Source organism: Podarcis cretensis (assembly GCF_951804945.1).
Source record: "Podarcis cretensis genome assembly, chromosome: 14".
Lineage (NCBI taxonomy): Eukaryota > Metazoa > Chordata > Lepidosauria > Squamata > Lacertidae > Podarcis > Podarcis cretensis.
Window position 1 is genome coordinate 22,091,960 of NC_137183.1, and position 23,698 is coordinate 22,115,657.

The 23,698-nt window shown below is 46.1% G+C and overlaps 2 protein-coding genes across 5 annotated transcripts in view; one reads left to right on the forward strand and one right to left on the reverse strand.

Annotated features, from left to right (window-relative positions):
* The window catches only part of LOC307203455 (F-box/LRR-repeat protein 14-like), a 234,344-nt gene that overhangs the window by 158,203 nt on the left and 52,443 nt on the right, over positions 1–23,698 (reverse strand). The window lies entirely within an intron of this gene.
* PCSK6 (proprotein convertase subtilisin/kexin type 6) overlaps positions 1–23,698 on the forward strand; it is a 99,031-nt gene that overhangs the window by 44,302 nt on the left and 31,031 nt on the right. For all 4 annotated transcript variants that reach the window (XR_013833213.1, XM_079954231.1, XM_079954230.1 and 1 more), the window contains exons 7-11: positions 8,246–8,418; positions 9,921–10,133; positions 11,392–11,492; positions 15,218–15,321; positions 17,518–17,635. Coding sequence is in view for 3 of the 4 variants with exons in the window: in XM_079954231.1 (XP_079810357.1) it covers positions 8,246–8,418; positions 9,921–10,133; positions 11,392–11,492; positions 15,218–15,321; positions 17,518–17,635 (709 nt within the window). In the remaining variant the exon portion in view is untranslated. The remainder of the gene's footprint in view (positions 1–8,245; positions 8,419–9,920; positions 10,134–11,391; positions 11,493–15,217; positions 15,322–17,517; positions 17,636–23,698) is intronic.

Sequence of the window (23,698 nt, forward strand, 5' to 3'; positions counted from 1 at the left end):
CCATGCTTCTGCTTGCATCTAGAGAGCTTGAAGTATATCTCCTCTCATGAGGGAGGGAGGTGTGGAGAAGAAAAAAATAAAGAGAAAGTGAGGAAGATCTACAGGTCAGCACAAGGACAGTCTAGGAATCTTAGATGTTCCTCTCTCTGTCTCTCCTTTCTTATGAAGATGCATCAGCTTCTATGAAAGCTGAGTTGCACACTGGCAATCCAAAGCATGTTGAGCTACAGAAGTAGCTACTGCAGGCAGTTTTCCATCCCCTTTTGAAACAGCCTTCTCAACCTGTTGCCCTCTGAAAGCTCTTCCACACTTCTGTTTGTCCTGCCTCTTTCCTGCAGGAAAACCAGTTGTTTACCACTGATTTGGAGCACACGTCAGTTGGGCTTTCTGTGGGTTGCCATTTGCTCCGATTCATTGGTAAAGAGCAGGTTTTCCTGGGGAAAGTGGCAGGGAAAACAGAAAACCTCTCGGATCCATGCGGAGATAGGGTTGTCAAATTTCAAAAAGTAAAAAACCAGGCCCCCCCCCCAAATGTTGAGTTTTTGTTTGTTTGTTTGCAAAAACACCAAACAAACAGGGCAAAGCGCTGCCTTTAGAAAATTCATCCTGGACGTCATTTCTGCCTTTGAAATCCCGGTAATGTATGGATGTATAGCAGCCCTATTAGTAGACAGCACAGGACAAGTCCTGAATATTACTGGACTACAATGCCCATCACCCCTTCCCATTGGCTGTGCTGGCTGGAACTGATGGGAGTTTAAGTCCCACAACATCCAGAGTCCTCTAGGTTGGGGAACCTGTTAAAAATATAATAATTACCCAGCCAATTATTATTATTTTTTTAAATTACCCAGCCATTATTGATTATTTGTTTTAGGGGGCATGGGGAGCATTGTACATTTTGTGGATTCACCAGAAGCGAATCTAAATAGATTGCTAAAAACTACAGCTGGTAAGGACTAGGACGGCCAGATCAGCAGCATACCAACCCTGAGATAGCGGGGCTGAAATGTGAAACGTAGGGTGGCCCCTGGTGATGTTAACAGGATAGGCCCTGGAGACAGGGGTTAATTGGGAGAGGTGAGCACAAGGGGGCAACCCCAGCCCAAGTGTCTATACTATACAGTGGTACCTCAAGTTAAGTACTTAATTTGTTCCGGAGGTCCGTACTTAACCTGAAACTGTTCTTAACCTGAAGCACCACTTTAGCTAATGGGGCCTCCTGCTGCTGCCGCACTGCTGGAGCACGATTTCTGTTCTCATCCCGAAGCAAAGTTCTTAACCTGAAGCACTATTTCTGGGTTAGCGGAGTCTGTAACTTGAAGCGTATTTAACCTGAAGCATATGTAACCCGAGGTACCACTGTAATTTATAGCCAGCTCCTGCTGGGCTAAAGCTTGCAAGCTGGACGCACAGCGCCTTCTTAATATATATATAAATTGAAGGCACCCTTGGCCAGCAGCAGATTCCCCTGGAGGGGACCAGACAAACTTGGAGACTTCAGGTCAGACCTGGCAGTCTGGTAGCCCTTGTGAGGATTGTGCTCTGCTTGATGGGGAGTCCTATCTGCCACGGTCCAGTTCTTTTTCTTTTACTTTCCGATCTCTCATTGCCCTTGCATTTCCTTTCCTCTTCTTTTTGCTTCTGCCGAGGGCACAATACATTTACCGCTCAATAAACAAAAAGGGGATGCCAGCCCATCTTTCTTCCTCACTCCCTCCTTTAAAGCTGTGCGCTTTCTGAAGCTTTTATTGCTCGCACCGTGGGAAGTGGCTGATTTATTCCTTCTCCTTCCCATCTCCTCTCTTTAACCTCTACTTCACTCTGACAACCTATAGATTCCCCCCGCAGTTTGGGCTTCTACTCCGGGCTTTGATTGTTGGCTCTGCTAACTGCGTCGGATGTTATGTGCTTGGGAATTAAGGTGATGCATTTCTCGCTTTTATGCGTGCCCCTGTTAACTTTAATAAGCCTGATTCACAGGCATTGGCAGGTTGATTCAGAGAAAGAAAAGTCGGGAGTGTGGGAGGGGTAAGGCAGCTAGCCACAGACCAGTTTTAAACTGGAATACTTGAACTGAGCCTTCACCAGACATGCAAAAGAAATTGTGTTAGCTTAAAGTAGGGCCCTAATGTCCCTGGGTACACCAGATCCTTTCTTGATCTTTCAATGTTGTTTATTTCACTGCTTGGTTGTTTTAAAAAAAGTCCTCAACGTGGTTCAATTCGCAGGACTGAATGTGGATTCTAGCTATATTCAGCTGGATCATGGCTAGAATCCTTCCCAGTATTGGGAAAAACCTGCAGTCAGGGTTTCCAATTGAAGAGAGGATTAGGTACATAGGAAGCTGCCTTATACTGAGACTTCTTCTATCTAGTTCAGAATTGCCTGTACAGTGGTACCTCAGGTTACATATGCTTCAGGTTACATACGCTTCAGGTTACAGACTCCGCTAACCCAGAAATATTACCTTGGGTTAAGAACTTTGCTTCAGGATGAGAACAGAAATCGTGCTCCTGCGGCACGGCAGCAGCAGGAGGCCCCATTAGCTAAAGTGGTGCTTCAGGTTAAGAACAGTTTCAGGTTAAGAACGGACCTCTGGAACGAATTAAGTACTTAACCCGAGGTAGCACTGTACTATCCTTTCTCAAGCTTGAGCCCCCAGATGTTGTTGGACTACAGCTCCCATCATCCCTGACCACCGGTCCTGCCAGTTAGGGATGATGGGAGTTGTAGTCCAACAACATCTGGGGACCCAAGCTTGAGGAAGGCTGGTCTACACTGACGGGTAGTGGCTCTCCAGGGTTTCAGGTGGGACACTCCCAGTCTTACCTGGAGATGCCTGGGACTGAATCTGTGATCTGCTGCATGCCAGGCAAATCCTATACCACTGAGCTGTGTCCCTTCCCAATGCAGTTAGAAACCTCCCTGCAGTTCAGCACACAGGTCAAGAGAAGAGAAGATAGGTTTGGAATCAGTGCATGTGTCCCAGTTCTCTCTACCCAACTTGAGCCCTCATGCTTGAAGCAACTTCCTTTCGTTTTTAATCCAAGATAAATTTGGGCCAAACTCTGCTAAAAGTCTCAAAATAGTTTAAAAAAGCTATGGATTTGTCCTGAATAAGTTCACATCTATGCTGCTGGGAGAGAGTTGAGTTAACCCTTCCCCTTGTGCTGTTTTCCTGATCTAAATCTCCCACCTCCAGCACCCGTTGCTATTTGCCACAAGCAAAAACACAGCCTGGTAGCAATGCAACCTATGTGGGCATTCCTAGCTGCTTGCTGAAGCTCACAGTGTCCTAAGTAATGGCACCACCAGCCCATCCATGCCAAATCCATATCCTGTTATAAAGATTCTCTCTTTCTAAAAGGACTTCCTGTAAATAGCTATGAAAGCAATCGGTGGTGTCTGGATCTGTGAACACAGCCTTGATCCACCAAACACTCAAGGCCAGAGTGACTGAAATGGAGGTTTCATCCTCCCAGGTGCGTATCTGCAAGTCAGTTTCAAAGCTGAGTGCATTAGCATCGCCTTTCATGAAGAATAGATGTTCAATCCCTCATTAATGTCAGCAGTGGACTCCTTCTCTCAGGTCAAAAACAGTAGAAGGTGGCCATCAACATTTTGGAAGGATTTGGCTGGCAGATGTTGGCAGTAGAAAGCTTAACTAAATGAACCTTTGGGCTGATCTGGCGTGGAAATTTTTATGGTCTGGCTTAATTGGGTTTGTAATAGCATAAATGCTTTGGCGAAAGGATCAGACATTGATTGATTTGGTTATTTCCTTCTGTCTTGCTCATGTGACTTTATCCCCCTATGGAAATTCGATTACCACTCTTCTTTGTGTTGCTTTCCTGTTAGGACCAGGGTGGGGAACTGCATCTGACTGGTCACTTGGGTCCTTATCTCCTACACACCCACCCATGGACCATGGGCCAAGTTTCATAGGTGGGTGGGGCCAGCCACCTGTTAATCACCTGATGTCAGGTGACCCGTTTTTGCCTGTCTAGACGATCAGCTGATGGTTGGAGAGCTACAATTCTCAGAGTGGTCTAGCAGCCACTCTTTTTTCCCTAGTGAACTGTAGGATTGCAGGTCTGTGAGGGGAAGGGTGTGTGTCTCCTATTAACAGTCAGCACCCTTAGCAAACTACAGTTCCCAAGATTCTTTGAGGGAAGCCATGACTGCTTAAAGTGGTATGATGATGCTTTAAAAGCATAGTGCACGTGGCCTAACTGAGGAGATCTATGACCTGTCACAGGACCATCTCACAATGGCTGCCTGGTAATCGAATTGCCTCCCCAACCTTCTGGTGCCAACTCATGTCTATTTTCTGGCACCAGTTGAAGACAGTTCGATTCCTCCAGGCCTTTGAGCAGACCTGCATCTGAATATTTGCGGACTTGCGACAGATGGATGTGTTAATGATACGTTTTGAGTTTTACTCCCTTTTTATGTTTCCTTTTATATTGCTGTGATCTGTCCCTGAGCTCACTCGTGATGAGCGGTGGAATACAAATTTAATAAATAAATAAATAAAATGTGAGAGGAATTGTTTTGAGAGCCAGCTTGTGCGATAGATTTGTACATGACAATAAGAGCTTTGAAAGAGGCAAAGGGATAGCTCACTCTGTAGAACAGGAGGCCCTTAATTTCTAGGTTGTGGCTTCGAGCCCCACGTTGGGCAAAAGATCCCTGCATTGCTGGGGATTGCGTTAGATGAACCACATGGTCTTGTCAGGAGCTGGAGTCAGGAGTAGGTCAGCAATAAAAAATACCGGTGTGGGTGACGTCAACTCTTTATTCAAATAAACAGTGCAGGCCTAGTGATCACTGCAACTCTTCCCAGTAGGTCTTGCCCCAATGTGGCAAATGTGAGGACTGAAGGTCCCCACCTCCCCACCGCACTCTGAGGCACTTCTCCCCTGGTTCCTTCTTTAGCTCCTTCATCTTGTCTGTCTTTGCTCTGCCTTCTTCATTTCTCTCTGTTTTCTGGGAAACCAGGGAGGAAGGGGCCTGGTCCCAGCAAGAGGGGGAGATTCCCTGGCGTCTTCAGCAGCCTGCCCCCACGCTGCCTCTTGGTATTCCTCGCCCCGTTGCTGCCTCTCAATCTGGACTGCTGTCTGCCACAGCCTCTTCCTGCTCACTAAACCCTGTTTCCTCTTCAGCTTCGGACACCTCCTCCTCCCAGATTGCTTCCTCCTCTCTTTGTGACCACTCATCATCGTCTCACCACCAATCCCCGGGCTCTGAGCCTTCTTCCCCACCACTCCTCTGCATTCAGCCAGTCTATGACATGGTCCCTTCCAACTCTATGATTCTATTATTCTGTTTTGTCTCTGGTCCAACATGTGGGTTTGTAAGAACATAAGGAGAACCCTGTTGGATCACACTGCAGACCTATCTAACCTTTCCTTTTAGCAAGCATCCCCAAACTCAGCCCTCCAGCTGTTTGGGGACTACAGTTCCCATCATCCCTGGCCACTGGTCCTGTTAGCTAGGGATGATGGGAGTTGTAGTCCCAAAACAGCTGGAGGGCCGAGTCTGGGGATGCCTGCCTTTTAGCCTACCCTTTTAGAATTTTTGCCACCTGTTTTTCTAGTATATGTTTGTTACCATGAGACCTTGAAACTTGTTTAAAATAAATAAATAAATTGCAAAATGTAGAATCTTCAGAATGCTACTAAACTCCCAAACGTATCATGTGTATCTCCCAACTGTTGCAGCAGTCACGGATTATAGATTTTTCCATCCCGAGTTTGTGCAATCTTTCTCGTATCTCCCTTTTCCCTTGACCAGCTGTTCTTGTTAGGTGGCAAGGCCCGGCAATGAACTTTTTGTATCAATAAACTTGCTGGGAAATGCTTCTGAGAATTCAGCTTGAGGGGAGGTTGTTGCCAAACAACCTTGTTCCATTCCCATTATATTTAAGAGGTATCTTTGCGAGCAGAGAATAATGTTAGAAAGGAAATCCATTTAAGTTGACTGCTGTCTACCATGTAGCTGCAACCTTAATTTTATTTCTGTCTCTCGATTTTTGTTTTTCTTAAGTAAAAACGTACGAAAAAATAGATACGTCATGAAAAAAGCAAAAGAAAGAAAAAAAGGCTCCATGCTTTGCTATATTAAGCTCTAAAATTATAATCCACTGCGCTTCCTTTTCTGCCACCCACAGTAGCCCTCTATAGTGTGATAAATAATCAACCTTTCCTCTTTACAAAAATGATGAGTCAAATGTCCCAAAACCTTGAGATTGCCTCATGTTCATATGAGAGTTTATATATATATATATATATATATATATATATATATATATATATATATATATATATTCGAGGTTGGGCACTCTGCTGTTTGTAATTTTGTCTTCCTGTTTGCTTGGCTGTATTTCTGTCTGTTTGAAAAAATATTTTCAACTGCAAGTAAGATTTTGGGTGCAACCCAACACGAGCAGCTGCTGCATGAATGCCATTCATTTTGATCAGGCTTGTGCTGGAGGCTTCCCAGCGGATCGTGCCCCTTCTCATCCTCATCCAGGAGAGCTAGGGCCAGTTAATCGCTTGATCGTGTTCAAAGTCAGCCTTGGAGATTGAGACACCCCCCCACCCCGGATTTCACTAACAAATGGCTTTAGCCCCCTGTAGAAATTCCATAAATCTTTTGGTTTCCTAAATGAAGGAATGTATCTTCCCGCCACCCCCAGCGATTTCTTGTTTATTCTAATTTTTGAAGGCGTTGCCTGAGGCATACCAGAATTAGGGACAAAGCCATCGTCTTTTCAAGTTGCAGATATGGCCAAATTGCGATTTGCCTGTGGTTATTCAAGAATTGGAAATCTTATTACTGGGAAGCATTTTATCTGAGGGCACTTCTGAAGATTGTATGGAAGCTGGATCTGGTCCAAATTTCAGGCTGTTTCTATCTTAGCATTTTCTCTGGAATGGTCATTGTTAGCTCACTCAGTTATGGTTGGTTGACTTATTATTGCAGCCTGTAGACCAAAACTAGGAACATTGCGGTCCCTCCTAAAGCCCTGTTCATTGAGCATTCGTCCTGATTTGCTTGCACAAAGCTCATGCAGGTAATAAAGATATCCGGTCTTTATTAAGCATCCGTTCTGATTTGTTTGCCAGGCAGTTGTACAAAAATGAACATTCGTCTTGCATTTATCCTTATTTGTTGGCAGGCTGGTTATACATCTTCTCCTTGGACATTCATTAATCCGCACTTTTCAATGCTTTTCCCTGTCACTCTCCAAGCCTGATTCTTTTAAAAAGAGGATTTTTTGCACTAAGGTGCCAGGCAGAGCCCATTAATCCACTTGAACTGTACAAATCTAAAATTCTGGTATGTGCTTGAATCCCTCCTACAAAATAGTGACAGTCTGGAGGCACCCTGCAGTTAAAGATACAACTACTGGCCTTGTTTGCATATGGTTTGTTAAGCCTCAATGTGGTTTGTTTGAATGACTGAACCCAACCCATCAACTTTACTGTAGTTTGTTTTCTATCAACAAAGCACAATGTGAAGTTTTTGGCCTATGAACCATGGCTTGTCAACTGTGGTTGGGCCAAACCCAACAGCCTTGCTTAACCGTGGTTCGTTTTGCTACCCCCATCCCAGATGCTCGCCAAGCTACAGAGCAACAAGGCAGCTAGAAAACAAAACCCAAGTGTTGGAGTAATCGGCCATGCTTTGGTTGCTTGTATTCGTGGCAACTCATGGTTTGTTGAACTAAACCATGGTAAAAGCAACCCACCCTGCCTACATGGCTGCCTGCAAACTTTCCAGCTTGCTTCTGAACTGCCAGCCCAGACAGTTGAAGGCAGTGGTGAAATGCCGATTTTGGGTGTAGAAGACAGCAATGTAGTAGTTGCCATTTGAAGAAGAGTTCTGTGTCATCTGGAAGTGGCTTTCATAGTTTTGAAAGAAAAGTCACTTGCGTCACTGGCTTTGTGTTGCTTTTTCCTGTTGTGCCAAGAAAGCTACTTCCAGTATGCAGTTGAATCAGCAACTCTGGAGGGGGGGGGGAGAGAGAGAGCGCATCCAAAACAAGCTGGCAAACTGAGAGCACAAGTTGCAATTGTTTTGGGCCATTCAAGATTGAAAGCATCTTTTCATGCCTCAGAACAAAAGCCTTTGATTGCAGTCCTCCAGCTCTTCTGGAAAAGAAAAAAAAGAGGGGGGGGGCCTTGAAGCTCTAACGCCTGATACATTTTTTTTTTAATTGGGGGGTTGCTTTTAGGCATTCGGATGTTAGACGGCGACGTGACAGATGTGGTGGAAGCAAAGGCGATTGGCACCAAACCTGAATACATCCACATCTACAGCGCAAGCTGGGGCCCTGACGACGATGGGCGGACAGTCGATGGGCCTGGCCCTCTGGCCAAGCAAGCATTTGAGCAAGGCATTAAAAAGGTGTGGGGAAAATGCAGCGTATTGTGCATAACCTTCTTCTTGGGTGTTTTTCGTTTTCGGTCCGCATTTCGCATAGGGATCTTAATGTTTCTGGCTGCTTTGGCAGGGGGTTGCCAGCCGATTCCTGCCTTCTCCAACCTCTAGTCAGCAGCTACCAACCACAACGACGATGCCTAGCCTTCAGAGGTGGTATGCCTCTGAATACCTCTGGGCACAGCTCTGAATCCCTCTAGGATACCCAGGAAGGCAGAGCTCTGTTTGGTCAAGTCCTCCTTGAAGACTTTGCATGATCACTGTGAGACCAGGATGCTGGTCTAGATGGGCTTACTCGATCCAGCAGGCTCTTCTTACGCTCTTCTGTTCATGTTCTTCGTATCCTCCAGGTGTTTTGTGCTATAACACCCATGATGGGAGTCAAAAACACCTGGAGCGTCTATTCAGACAGTCACTGAACGCTGTGCCCCTAGCCCAGAGTTTGCAAAGTGGTCAACTTTGGGTTAATTGTTGGGAGGGTGGTGATAGCTCCACTGCCTCCAGCCTGCGGCAAGTACACCCTTCTGAGCTTGGGAACCCCTCGCTCATTGAGGTATAGGTCCTAGAAAACCAGCCGCCAGTGGAAAACATACTCTGCCGCAAGCCTGCAAGACAAAGTGTGCTGATCCCAGGGGGAAGGTTACCGTAGGCGTAGTCAAAGTCCAGTCCTGGGTCACTAGCCTGGAATCAGTCCACAAGGAGCGGGGCGAGGTCCGAAACAGGAAGCCGGGCGGGGACAGGAGCACTGGAGAGTCAGGTCTGGGTCCGGGCAGGAACAGGAACTCAACAATGACGTTGCTCCCACAACCTGTGACCGGGCCGACTGGCCTTTGGGGTGGTCCCGGCCCCCAGGATACCCGCCTCTCTTGGCCTTAAGGCGAGCACTCCTCCTGGGAGCAACCAGTTCCCTTCGGCTTTCTGCCCTGAGTCTCTGCAGTTCAGGAGAGGCTAAAGGGTTACTGGGCCCAGGGGGAGACTCACCTGCAGGCACTGAGTCCTCAACCACCTCTGGAGCCAGAGTGGGATCACCTGGTGCCTGCTGCTGAGGCTCCGACACAGGTGCAGGCGCTTCAGCATCAAGGCCCTTCCCCAATTCAGCCGGCCCTGGAGGCGGGGACTCCTGTGCAGGCTGGGATTCCTCTGGTTCAGCCTCTGAATCGGAATCCCAGGCCATCACACAAAGTTTTGAGGCGACACCATACTGAAGCAACCACGTTGAAAGACAGAAAAAAAACCAGACAGTTGTTAGTAGCCCTTATTTTCACTGAGAGTGACCCCCCTTGTGGCAACAGTGGGACCCACAAGAGGGAAAGGGGCCAGTCATTTCCTGATCCCTGAAGTTGTGGAAGGAAGTTGCGGAAGATGCATCCTTCCGAAATTTAAATCTTGTGGAGATGTAGGAATCCAGGCCAGTGCCAGCCAATGAATGTATTGCTTTCCATTTCCATTTCCTCACTCCAAATACTCAGGGCCGTAGAGGAAGGGGTTCCATATTTGTCTGGGCCTCTGGGAATGGCGGAAGAGAAGGGGACCACTGCTCTTGCGATGGATACACCAACAGCATCTACACCATCTCCGTCAGCAGCACCACGGAGAACGGGAACAAGCCGTGGTACCTAGAGGAGTGTGCTTCCACCATTGCTACCACCTACAGCAGCGGGGCTTTCTATGAGCGGCAAATTGTAAGTAGACGGTGCAGCCAGTTGACTGCCTGGGCTGTGGGAAACCTTACCCCCCCCCCAACCAAAACTTGGGATGTGAGTTCTCCAACTCAAGCGTCCCTGAGATTGACTACAGACGCACCTTGGAAGTCGAACGGAATCTGGTCCGGAAGTCTGTTTGACTTCCAAAACGTTTGGGAACCAAGGCGTGGCTTCTGATTGACTGCAGGAAGCCCCTGCAGCCAATTGGAAGCTGCGGACGTTCGGGTTCCAAAGAACGTTTGCAAACCAGAACACTCACTTCCAGTTTTCGATTGTTTGGATTTGGATTTTTGGATTTGATATCCCACTTTATCACTACCCAAAGAAGTCTCAAAGCGACTAACATTCTCCTTTCCCTTCCTCCTTCACAACAAACACTCTGTGAGGTGAGTGAGGCTGAGAGACTTCAGAGAAGTGTGACTAGCCCAAGGTCACCCAGCAGCTGCATGTGGAGGAGCGGGGAATCGAACCCAGTTCACCAGATTACGAGTCCACCGCTCTTAACCACTACACCACACTGGCTCTCAGTGGGAGCCAAAACGTTCGGCAACTAAGCCATTCAAATTCCAAGGTACGACTCTACTGGAGTCAGAACTAGGAATTAGGATGGAGCAAATCCTTCATACTTTTGAAGGCATGAAGTTCACCCGGTGACCTTGGTCCAGTCACTAATTCTCACGCTAACCTGCTTTGCAGGGTTGTTTTGAGGATAAAATGGGGAAGAGAACTATGTATGCCCCCTTGAGCTCCATAGAGAAAAGGTGGGATATAAATGTGATCCATCAATCAGGAGATGGTCAGTGTCTACCTTGTAAAAATCTTGCTCTGACTTACTCTTGAGGGCTACAGACTGCCTTGGCCTTGGCCAGCTGTACAGAAGCTGGGCACAGTGGAGGTTGGTCCATTATGACGAATGGGTCACTGCCCCAATAAGTTTTAGTCTGCCTTCAGCCAGCACCCCCTCCAAGTGCCCACCTTCCTTTTTTCATCCAGTCCAGATTATGACACCGACTGTCAGCTTCACCCTCCTTCTTAGTCTCAGGGTTGTGCTTGTAGAATTCAAGCAGGGAGAAGGGAGCAGACAAACCTGGAATGAGCCGGCCCTGCTTGACATTAGCTCTGGCGCCACCTGCTGTTGACCTCCCCACCGTCTGCCCTTCCAGTCCCAGTGGGCCTGAGTGTGAACCGCTCTGTCACCTCCACTCCCTGCTAATAGCTGCACTGACTTTCTCATTAGGTTACCACTGATCTGCGGAAACGTTGTACAGATGGACATACTGGCACCTCTGTATCTGCCCCCATGGTGGCAGGGATCATCGCTCTGGCTCTGGAGGCCAAGTAAGAGCTCCGTTTATTTCTCTCGCAGTTTGTAGATTTGTTGTTAAAAGCAAGCGTCTGCTCTGGGGAGCAGGACACAGGGGAGATGGAACGTTTGAGGAAGGCAGCACAACAAACCATTGGTTTTCAAGTGTGCTGCTTTCCATGAATTGCATATAATTGCTTTCTGAAGTTATGTACAAGAGCACAAGAAGGAGCTGCAGATTGAGACTCTCGTAAGCCTGCCATCCAGATGTTTCAAACTACAGCTCCCATCTGGGCAGTCTAGGGCCGATGGTAGATGTAGCCCAAAACATCTGGAGGATACCAGGGGAAGGTTCCTGTAGTGCCTTAAGCAGAAATGAACGATCTCCAATGCCCTGGGCCAGCTGGAGCATGCCACGCTGTCACTGATGAAGTTTGTCTGCAGCCTGGGTAGCTCAGTTGGTTAGAGCATGGTGCTGATAACGGCAAGGTTGCAGGTTCGATCCCCATATGGGACAGCTGCATATTCCTTCCTGCATTGCAGGGGTTGGATGAGATGATCCTCAGGGTCCCTTCCAACTTCATGATTCTATGATTTCATTGGTTTCTTTTATTTCACAAAATTCATATACTGCTTGATTGTAAGGGGCAAAAAACCCTCAAAGCAAGAAAGAACAAGGCGATGAATTCATCAGTAAAAAAACATTTAAAACATTTTTTAAGAAATTGATTGAAATCAATGATAAGCTAAAAAAGAAAATTACGACGCATGTCAACATTCTACGCGTTTGGATGGACTTGCCTAAATTGTGAACCTTCTCATTGAGCAGCACACCTTCCCTGGATAGGCTTGTGAGGAACCCCTGAAAAGCACTGCCCCATCTTCCACTAAGGGGGCAGGCATCAGCTTCCATAACTTTGCTGCATCTTCACTGCCACAAGTTGTAGTGATAATGGCCACCAACCTGGATAATAATAATAATAATAATAATAATAATAATAATTTATTATTTATACCCCACCCATCTGGCTGGGCCTCCCCAGCCACTCTGGGCGGCTTCCATAAAAACCAAAAATACAATAAATGGATTTCAAAGTGCGTTAGAAAAAACCCTTGGAAGATAAGGCTACCAGCAGCTCCTAGTCGTGATAGCGATATGCTCCCCACAGCATCAGTGGCTCTGGATGTGTCTCTGAGTACCAGTTGCTAGGAGTCACTAGTGGGGAGAATGTTGTCGCACTTGGGTCTTGCTTGTGTTCTTCTGGTTGGCCACAGTGAGAACAGGATTCTGGATTCGATGGGCCTTCGGTCTGATCTGGCAGGGCTTTTCTTAAAACCTCTCTCCCTGTTTCTTTTGCATAGCAATAGACTTTTTCCAGCTTTGTTTTATTTTTAGAATTAGGAGGGGTGGGGAAAATGAACCCCGAGCTCAGACTGCTGACTACTTTTAATACTCCCATGCTGTGACTTTGGCTCTCGTCGCTAATATATTGTCGGCTGCTGTGAGCTCACAGCGGTCGAGACGGTTAATTTGTTACATTATTGTGACTGGGGATGTGGAAGTGTCTTGCCAGCACAAAGAGAGCTGGCAGCGGTGGCCTCGCTACCCATGCCCTGTGTTTTGGGGTGGGTTGGCTCAATTCTTAAACACTTGTGTGAACGCAGTTTGAAAGGAGTGCAGTGTTCGTGACCAGTACATTGGAGAAGGTTAAGCCTGTAAATTTTGGAATTGTTTAGCTCTTGACATAAAATGCACCATTAAGTACCCGGGATCAGGCGCGTTAAGCGATGCTGAGTGCTGAGACGTTTCCTTTTTTATTGCCGGGGAGCAAATGAATTAACATTTTCCTGTTGCTAAATGCTTTGCTATAATTACAAATCTGTCTCTCCAGGTCAGGGAATGGGGAAAGCTTTTCACCCAGAGAACTGCATAGGCAGTAGTGGAGCGACCCAGGGTCACAGGAATCCAAAGAGCTATTGCTATTTCTGCAGCAGGGTCCCCGTATCCAGCATCCCAGAGCTGCCGAAGCATCATGACAAAGGGAGCTTTTTCAGCCACTGGATGCTCCAAAGCTAAGAATTTAGGAACACTGAAAATACAAGGGGCTTCAATTTCAAGAGAATGGTGTACAAGTTCTTTTAAATACTTTGTGGAAAACACAACTTAAGTCACCCCGGAAAAAGTTATGGGAGCACTCCGCATCATTTCCTATATGTGTGCACTGATAATAGTAGATCTGGTCAAAAGGCAACACAAGACCTGCACTGATCGTTGCAATGCATCTCCAATGATTATTGTATAGTTAACAGATTATTGTATAATCTTAGCAGGGCTGATAGGGATAGTTCCAGAGGCTGTGTGAGAGCACAGGGTGGGGCCAGAGGCAAAAATGAGTGCAACGTTGGATGTGACTCTGACCTTTGAATGGAAGCTACATTCAAGCCTTGCAAATGCCAGAGGTTTCTATGCATGCATGCATGCATACCTCTCTCTCCATCTAGGCAAGCAAGAGGCATTGTCACAGCTGAAGGATGCATTTTGGGTTTCCGACCAAGCAAAAGCACTTGAGGAAGGCATGGAGCGGAGCGTTCCAAACTGTGTGTCTTGACACGTTTGTGTGTGGGCTGCTGTGTGTTGGTGTCGTGCGAACATTCCCCACACTCCTCCCAGGGCTGGAGAGGGGTTAGTTTAACCTCTGGTTTGATAGTAAAACTGAATTGCTGTGTCACGAAATTACACATGTCTAAAAAGTGTGTCGCCGACATGAAACATTTGGAAAGCTCTGGCATAGAGGGCCAGGTAGGAAAGAGGGGCTGTGGCCTAGAGAGTGTGTCCAGAGGGCCGGATATAGAGCGGATATAGGGCCTAAGGTTCCCCATGGCACTTTAAGGAACACCTGCTGGGCAAAAGCATCACAGGACCATGTGACAGCTTGTAACTGGAATTCTTCTAAATATTTTGGCTTATACACACATAAACACATTCTCAGAGGCAAATGTTTAGGGTAGCTAAACTACTTAAATAAAAAAGGTACATACCAAAATCTTCATACAAACTCCACTTATCTAGCTGGTATAAACAAGCACTTCTATTTTGAACCCATGACAGTGGGGGGGGGGGGAGGATCGCTTGAGTTACTTATTGGAAACCTATTCTATTACTTTGATATTCCTCTATACCAGGGCTTGCTGGGGGGTCACTGGACACATTTGGAATTTGGATCAAAGTATAGTGCGTGCCAGTCACAAAATGGTTGCCGTGGGGGCGTGGCACAACACAAAATGGCTGCTGCATCCAGAACAGCAGAAAAGAGACTGGACCACAAAATGCATATGGTCATGACCCATCGGTGGGGAAAAGATACCTACACCGCTGCCAATGCACTCAGAGGGAAGCTCTTTATACCCCTTCTCTGTTCAGAACAGATGGGAGAGTGGGTGTGCAATCCTGATGTTCTGTGGGGGCATATTTAAGGCGGTAAGTTCAGTGTAGGAGAGACAGAGCCTGTGCAAAAAGGAACTGATTGGGAAGAGCAAAGAAAGAGTCTTTTGTGAAGTCTGCATTTTTGAGAGGATGTTTACTGAGACCATTTCATGGGCACCGTAGGAGATACTGGCAATGCTTGCTATATATACTGACTGGTGTTAGAGGGTTTTCTGCTGTTGCCTTAGCCTTTGCCTAGCCATTTCAAAACCCTACCAACAGAACAAGAGAGATGTTGTCTTATCCTTGGCTTGTTCTTCCTTCCTTGACTTCTAGCCCTTTGCTGACCTGGCGAGACGTTCAGCACCTTCTCGTTAAAACATCTCGACCAGGACACCTCTTGGCCCCCGACTGGAAAACAAATGGAGCTGGACGTCGAGGTGAGTTAACATGCATGCTTGGGGGCTGGGTTTGGTTTCTGCATTGCTGCATGGAGGTGCGTCAGTCAACAAATGGAGACAACACTCTGCAATAGCTGCAGTCTATGGATCATCTTCAAGGAACAGCCCAATGTAGAGCACATTGCAGTAGTCTAAATGTGAAGAAAGCATTTATCCTGCACCTGCCTGTCCTGGCCATTTGAAGCTGGCATTAAAAATGGCAAAAGTTCTTTCTCTGCTGTTGAAGTTCCATATTTCCAATGGTTAACAAGATCACCTACAAAGATCGCCTTGTGGGTCCCAAGTCTGTGTGCAACACATTCTCAGTTAGGTTCCTTCATCTGAATGCTCAAGCCATAGCAGTTGCAGTCTATGTACACTCCTATTTTTTAGAGGAAAACCTCGCCACTAGGTGAGAAACCTGTATGATTCTTCTGTTTCTTATTCTTAGCAATGCATCTCCCCACATGGCGCTTGTGGGATTAAGTTATAAATCCAAATCAATCTCCACAGAGATTTCTGAGCTGGAGATCTCATGTATCCATTTCAAACAGCTCCTTCTATTACTTGCCCCACAGACCTGCCAAGAAAAATGATTATTGGTTGTTTGAAGGTCTGATAATCCCCTTAGAAGCCTTTTTTATCAATGGGTATTTGCGAGCTCCTGTCTGTTTCAGGAGACAAAATCCAAGCAGCGGTGACTGATGCAAAAGCAAATGGCATTTTGAGAAGGCTTAACTTCTACTGGATTGGAATAGTGATTTGATGTGGGAAATCCTGCCTTTTTCTGTTTTGTTTCATTTTGTTTTCTTAGTTGTGACAAAAAACTATTGCCAAGGTGCAAAACAAGCCTGTGTCAAAATTAAGTTCTACCTCTGGGATTTCCTTTCAGTGACTTTAAAGTAATCCTTACAGTAAGACTTTTGGTTACTTCTGAAACAAAATAATCTGTAGGTTCTACGTTATTTTTCCTCCCAGAAACTGTTTTTATTAGGGATGGGTACGTATGCAAAAGGAAGTACCTTTCAATTGTGTATTTGTGTGTTTGTGAGTGAGAGAGAGAGAGAATCAGATAACAACACTAGTTTTCCTTTGCAGTTTTACAGTCAAATGGAAAATGCTCAGGTTTTATCACAGATACTGGTTAACTTCTTTAATATAAAATACATTACCAAAGTCTGATTTGGACACATGTTGCAGATGTGTCCTCACAGGTTAATAGGTTGGCTGAGTCATATATCAACTGTTGTGTCAGTTCAGTGGCCAAAATCATTTTATTTGTCTGGCCTGTAGGCAGAAGAGCTTGTATAAACATTTAAGATGGGCAAAGCAATGCACACTTCATAGGAAGTTAACACACTCCACCTTGATTTGACATTAATTTCAACCACATAAAAAACATTGAAGAATCAATTATCAATCCCCAGCTTCAGATGGTTTCCAGTGGTCTCTACGCATTACAACACAGCTGAAACCTCAAAGTAATTATTGAGAAATGTGTAAGCTTTGAAGCCAGGAATGTAACAGCTAGAAAGCCTTTACAAACTTTTTCAAAATTAGCAAATGTGAAAACTCCACTTGCAGTCTTGCATTTGTGGAATTCCTTGCTCTGCACCTTGACTTTAGTTCTGATTCCTATGGTGTTTTGAGCATTGAAGCTGTTATATTTTTAAACGTGTTGTAAGTCACTTGGAGACCTTTGGGTAACAAATGTCTAAAAAGTCTAAATAATAATAGTAGTAATTAATAATAGGGCAATATGGGATATTAGAGACAAGTCTATGAGGCTGGCTTTCTCTTTTGCTTTTTGCCTCTGGATGCTGAGCATGAAGTTAGATATCTGGTTCTGTTCCCCATTTTTATTTTAAATACTGTATTTATTTCTATCAACAATTTATATATCAACAATACTGTGGCTTCTAAGTCATGCATCCAAATCATTTATACAACATTATTTAAAACTAAAGCAGAGGAGGCATCAGAATATCTAAGCTAACGGCACAAGAGGCGCAAAATACACAACGTTTTGTAGGTTTTGAATGGAGGAAAATTAATGCTGTTCTGTTGTGAAAGCGTTGCACGGGCACATGAAAAAAGCCCACAAGGTGCTGGGGCAGGGGAACAGTTTTGAGAGGCTGTGAAAAACAAGGGTTTGTTTAATAAACCAGTGAATCTCTGAGACACCTGTCTTTTCAGTTAGCCATTTGTATGGATTCGGCCTGGTGGATGCAGAAGCGCTTGTTGTCGAGGCAAAGAAGTGGCGAACAGTCCCCGCTCAGCACATTTGTGTCGGGACCTCAAATAAGAAGCCTTGGTGAGTGTTTAAATGTGTGTATCAGAAGTGGCTTGTCAGGTGGGGTGGAATCGCTATGCTGGCTTCCTGGTAAGTAGCGCACTGTTGCATACCTGTGGAAAGAGAAGAGGGGAAGGGAGGCAGTCAGCGCAGTGCAAACAAACCAGTGGAACTAATTTAGCCTGCCTACTAGTGCGTTTGCACAGTGTCGACCTTGCCCTTTTGAAGCCATCTGAGTTAGTGGCTGTGTCTGCTTTCTGTGGGATTTTGTTTCATAGTTCAATAATGTACTGCATGAAATAATTTCTTTATGTGTCCCAAATCTTCCAACATTCTTTTTTTGCATGTCTATGAGTTCCAGTGCTATGAGAGAGGGGAGAAAAAAACTTTTTTATCTACCCACTTTCTGCACATCATGCATAATATTATAAACTTCTATCATACCACCTCTTGCTCGCCTTCTCTCTAAACTAAAAAGTTCGAAATGCTGCAGCCTTTTCCTGTAGGGAGCATGCCACACTGCAACATTTTGTTGCAGGGCCCACTTCTCAGTAATAAATCTCTCTCTCCCACACAAAACAGGGTACGTTTTAGAATGGAAGTCCAATGAGCCTGAGAAACACTGGCAAGAGATGAAAAGCTATATCACCCCTGCTGTGGTTTAACAGGCTTCCTTGTGTGCTTTGGCTCATTTGCAGTGTTTATAATCACCCAGTCATGGAGTTGTCTGGAGTTTGTTAGTACAGTTTAATGTGTTTACTCCTTGTGACGCTGCAATGACAGATCCATTCCTAGATCTCCTCCAGTATTTCTTCCCTTCACGCATTATGTTTTTTTTTTGGGTTTTTTACATTTCACCCCTCCCCCCTTTTAAAAGTTTGTTTGCTGCTGGTATAACTTGGTGTGGCTTCCATGTTGACAACTGTTTCTAATTACTGAACTGGATAACCTTTTTCTGAACCTTGAGGATGACTAGAAGTTGGTCCAGTTTGGCCTTGATCCCTCCCTTTCCCCTTCCACCCATTTCGGGGTGGGGATAGGTTACAACAGAAAACACACACACACACACACACACACACACAGAATTTATAGATATTGCCAAAAGGTTCTGATTTCTGTGATCCTGAGTGAGTGTTGCTTAAGTGTACGTTCACAGGCTGTGGCAAGACTACAGAGCCAGTGTGATGTCATGGTTATGTCACAGCCCGTCCCAGATAAGGGACTTTATTGGCAAGAACACCACTTTCAGTAGCTTCCATGGTGCTCTGGATACACATGCACACATGCTTCTAGCCTCTAGGTAGCTGGCCACAGGTCTGGGCCCCTTGGAGAAGTTGCAGCAACAGTGGGACCCCTCTCCTCCTCTGGGATATGTACCCTCCTCTGACAGCTTGCCTGCCCACAACCTGAGGCTTCTCCTGCACAGAAGTCATCATTGCTTAATAATAATAATAATAATAATAATAATAATAATAATAATAATGGTGTAGTGCTTAAGAGTGGTAGTCTCGTAATCTGGGGAACCAGGTTCGCGTCTCCGCTCCTCCACATGCAGCTGCTGGGTGACCTTGGGCCAGTCACACTTCTTTGAAGTCTCTCAGCCCCACTCACCTCACAGAGTGTTTGTTGTGGGGGAGGAAGGGAAAGGAGAATGTTAGCCGCTTTGAGACTCCTTAAAGGGAGTGAAAGGCGGGATATCAAATCCAAACTCTAATAATAATAATAATAATAATAATAATAATAATAATAATAATAATATATGCCACCCATCTTACTGAGTTGCCTCAGTCATTCAACAAAATATAGTAAACAAAATATTAGCGCTATTAGCGGCTTAGCGGCTTTTAGCGGCTTAGCGGATAAGCGGCTTAGAAAAAGGGGGGGGGGAAGGGGAAAAAAGTCGGAAAAACTCGCAAGACATTTACGTCTTGCGAAGCAAGTCCGTAGGGAAATTCATCTTGCGAAGCACCTCCAAAACGGAAAACCCTTTCGTCTAGCGGGTTTTTTGTCTTGCGAGGCATTCGTCTTGCGGGGCACCACTGTATTAAGGGGGGGTGGGAATCCCAAAGCGGTTTACAACACATTAAAACTTCAAATAAAACAATCCAGAATAAAACAAATTCAAGCTTCAAAATATTTCACATCCTTCTCTAAGTGACATTTTGCTTTCCCCACTCCTGGACCAGACCCCATTCACCCAGGTGTCTGATGAACAGTCATCTTGGATGGATAAGCGTCGAGAAGCGTGTTTGAGTCAGGCCACCAGGGCGACTCCAGGCAGGTGTGGAGATGCCTTCATTGCATCCTCAGCCATAAGAATGAATGTTTCCTTTCACAAGGGGCAGGAGGAAACAGGCTTTGGGCTAGGATCTGGGAGGATTCCATGCCAGTTGTAGGTGGAGCCAAGGGCGAAACTGTGTGGAGCCATAGATGCGACTCTTTGTACAGGAGGCTGCATTACAGCCACAAATAAGAGGTTTCTGTGTACAGACGTCATTCCATCCTCCAACTAGGCAAGGAAGAGGTGTTATCGCTGTTCCAGGAGACATTCCAGCCAGGCAAATGCAGTCAGTGAGAGTGCAGAGCAGGTTTGGTGAGGAGTGTAGCTTAGGGAGAATCCTGAGGGCCATACAGAGGGGCTTGGAATGGGGTATTCGGCCCCAAGATTCCCCACCCCACAGCAGGTTCACATAGAAAGAAGATTTTAGCTGAACTTTAGGAAGCATTCCTGATGGCACAAGATGTTCAGCAGTGGACCAGACCGCCTCAGAAGGTGGACTCTCTTTTGTTAGGGGAGCGTACAAGTCTCTGCTTAAAAACTTCTATCGGGAATTCTCCCTATATAGTTGGCTCCCTATATAGGCTGGGGGTTGGACTAGAGGATATTGGAGAGACTCTTCCAACTTGATTATTTTAAGTATTACGAGCCAGACAGAATTTACTTCGTATGACATCCTAATGGTGAAGTATATTGTTTTCCTGAGACTCCCTGAGGACAGATTCCATTATATTCATGGGGAATCTAGGTATTGTAGTGGCTAAATAGTAAGATGGATACATCAGGCAGAAGAGGTAGCTATGTCGCTATGTCCCTCTCATAAACAATTTTGTCCGGCTCAAGCAATCTTATTTATTTAAAAATCCTCTCCTCCCTTCCCCTCAAAGTACGGTGGTGCCTCGCAAGACGAAAAGAATCCGTTCCGCGAGTCTCTTCGTCTAGCGGTTTTTTCGTCTTGCGAAGCAAGCCCATTGACGGCTTAGTGGATTAGCGCTATTAGCGGTTTAGCGGCTTTTAGCGGCGCTTAGCGGCTTAGCGGATAAGCGGCTTAGAAAAGGGGGGGGGGAAGGGGAAAAAACCCGCAGGAACTCGCAAGACATTTTCGTCTTGTGAAGCAAGCCCATAGGAAATTTGTTTTGCGAAGCACCTCCAAAACGGAAAACTCTTTCATCTAGCAAGTTTTCCGTCTTGCGAGGCATTCGTCTTGCGGGGCACCACTGTAGTGATCTCGAGGTAACAGCAAGTCATAAGAACGGCAGGCATATATAGCAGTAAAGCTTGCCTGTAAAAGGAAGAGAAAATCTAAAGAAGTTAAAATGCTGTTCAGTGAAGTTAGTATTAAGAGGAAATAAAATGGACTGTCAAAATAAAAATCTCTTAATCTGCTATCAAAACAATGTAAGTATTACTGTCGCCCACATATCTTTGGTAAGGGTATTTCATGAATGAGGTGCCACCACTAAGGAGACCCTGTCTGTTTGCCACACCCTTAATCTCTCCCAATGAAGGCTCTCAGAAGAGGGTCTCTGAAGCAGGTCTTAATTTTAGGGGATGCCCATCTGGGAGAAGAGTGTTCTTTAGATGCCCTGGTTGACCAAAGCTGTTAGGTCTTTTAAAATCCAGAACTGGTTCCTTGAACTAAGCCCAGAAACTTACTAGAAGCCAGCACAGATCTTTTAAGATGGGTGATAAATATTCAGATATGGTGTTGGCATGGGAGTTGTGATCTACACACAGAGAAATCTTCATTGTTCAGACGTCCCCATTCCTTTTAGCAAATGAGTCAACCTGTATAGCAGGTTATCAAGATAATCTTTGATCCTCCAGATGCTATTGGACTCCAGTTCCCATCAGCCCTAGCCAGGACTGATAGGAGTTGTAGTTTGGCAACATTTGGAAGGCCACAGGTTCCCCATCCTTGCGTCACAGGCTTGTGCTTAGGCACTCTGTTGTTCCAAAGGGAAGTCCATGCATACAGGAACATATGGAGCTCCAGTTTTGGAGGTCTGACTTCAGTAGGAAATATTTCCACCCAATTGACTTAGAATCTGGCTGAAAAACATTGCTTTCTTGGCCTTACGCGATTTGTCGGTGTTTGCGATCAGGACGCTAGAGCTGACGCTTGCTTAAACTGAAAGTTGGGAACATTTGGCCAGAACAGCTTCTTTAAATCAGTTCATGCTGCATGCAAATAATGTTTTGAAGTCCCCTTGTAAAAATCCTGTTCTCCCCGGGAAATGACATCACTGTTTATAGCTTTCATCGATTCTCCCTTTATGACTAAGGCAAAATAAAAGACCGGCGATGTAATCCCCACGAGTCTCTTCCACCATATGCTGAGAAGCATCCCTAGAGCAAGTCTGGGGACTGGTGAGCAGCTTCCTCCCAATAAATTAGACATTAACAACATGCTCCAGACCCTGTGCTGGGAGTTGGTTCATTGCTGGTGGGCGGTGACTGTGTAGGAGAGACGATGGTCTCTGAAAGCACGAAATCCTTGGCTGAACGAGATCCAAGACTGCTGTTGAGATTGGCTTCTCGCTTCAAGAAGGCTGTTAAGAGCAGTTCTAGGCTGACCCGTTTTTTCTTGTGAACTAAAGTAGCAGTTCCAAGAACCAAGTCGTCAGCATCCCCACCTGACTAAGGTAGCATTCCCAGGGGCAGGCCAACATACAACTTGGTCTCATGGCACCAAATGCAGCCCCTTTGCTGAAGCTAAGCAGGTCATGGTCTGGTCTGTGCTTGGATGGGAGACCACCAGGGAACACTGCCTATGTGACCTTGAGTTCCCTGATGGAAGAACAACAGGATATATATGCTCTTACTAAATAAATATAAATACATTTAAAAAACCCTCTAGGCTGCAATACAAATTGTTATTGGAGCAGCATGTGGTGGAGTTTGGCTAACTACCAAAATGTGCTGGTCCCGTGGGTTACCTGAGAGGCGAGGTCCAAGTCTGGTCCGTGGTCAAAGGTGCACCGTGGAGGCAGTTCATAGTAGCTGAAGCTGGGTGCAGGGCAGGGAGTCGGGTGAAGTCAGGAACAGGCAAGCAAGCAGAGAGCCAGGTCAGGTCAGGAGCTCTGGCAGAAAAGCAGGACAGGGTTCAGGCAGGAACTATCAACCAACAATATTGCTCCCACAACTTGGGACTGGGGCTAGCCGGCTTTTATCTGCCCCAAGGTATAGGGCGGCCCGATCCTCTGGTGACTCGCCTCCCCTGGCCTGGAGGTGAGCACTCCTCCTGCGGGAACTTGGTTCCCTCCGCCTCTCTGCCCTGAGCCTCTGTAGCTCAGGAGAGGCTGGAGGGTTACCGGACCCAGAGGCAACCTCAGCTTCCTCTGACGGGGCTGAGAGTGGAGCACCTGCAGGCAATGGGTCCTCCATGACCTCAGGAGCCAGAGCAGGCTCAGCTGATGCCTGCACCTGAGGATCCAGCACAGGTGAGGACCCTTCAGGTTCATGCCCCAGCCCTGGCTCAGCTGGTTCTGGAGCCAGGGAATCCTGTCCAGGCTGAGATCCCTCAGGTTCAGCATCCGAGTCCGAATCCCAGGCCATCACACAAAATGTCTAAAGTGTTCCACTTGGACTTAGGGCAAGGCTGGGGAACCTGTGGCCCTCCCTTCCACATGTTTTTGGACTCCAGTGCCCATGAGCCCCATCCATCATTGCCAGTAACCAGGGATAATGGGAGTTGTAGTTCGGTGTGATTCGGCAAGCGAGAACAAGTTCAGCTCCAGCTCAGAACGAATGCTGCAGGCTTCCTTGGCCAATGAAGGAAGAAAGGAAAGCATGGTATGGATATT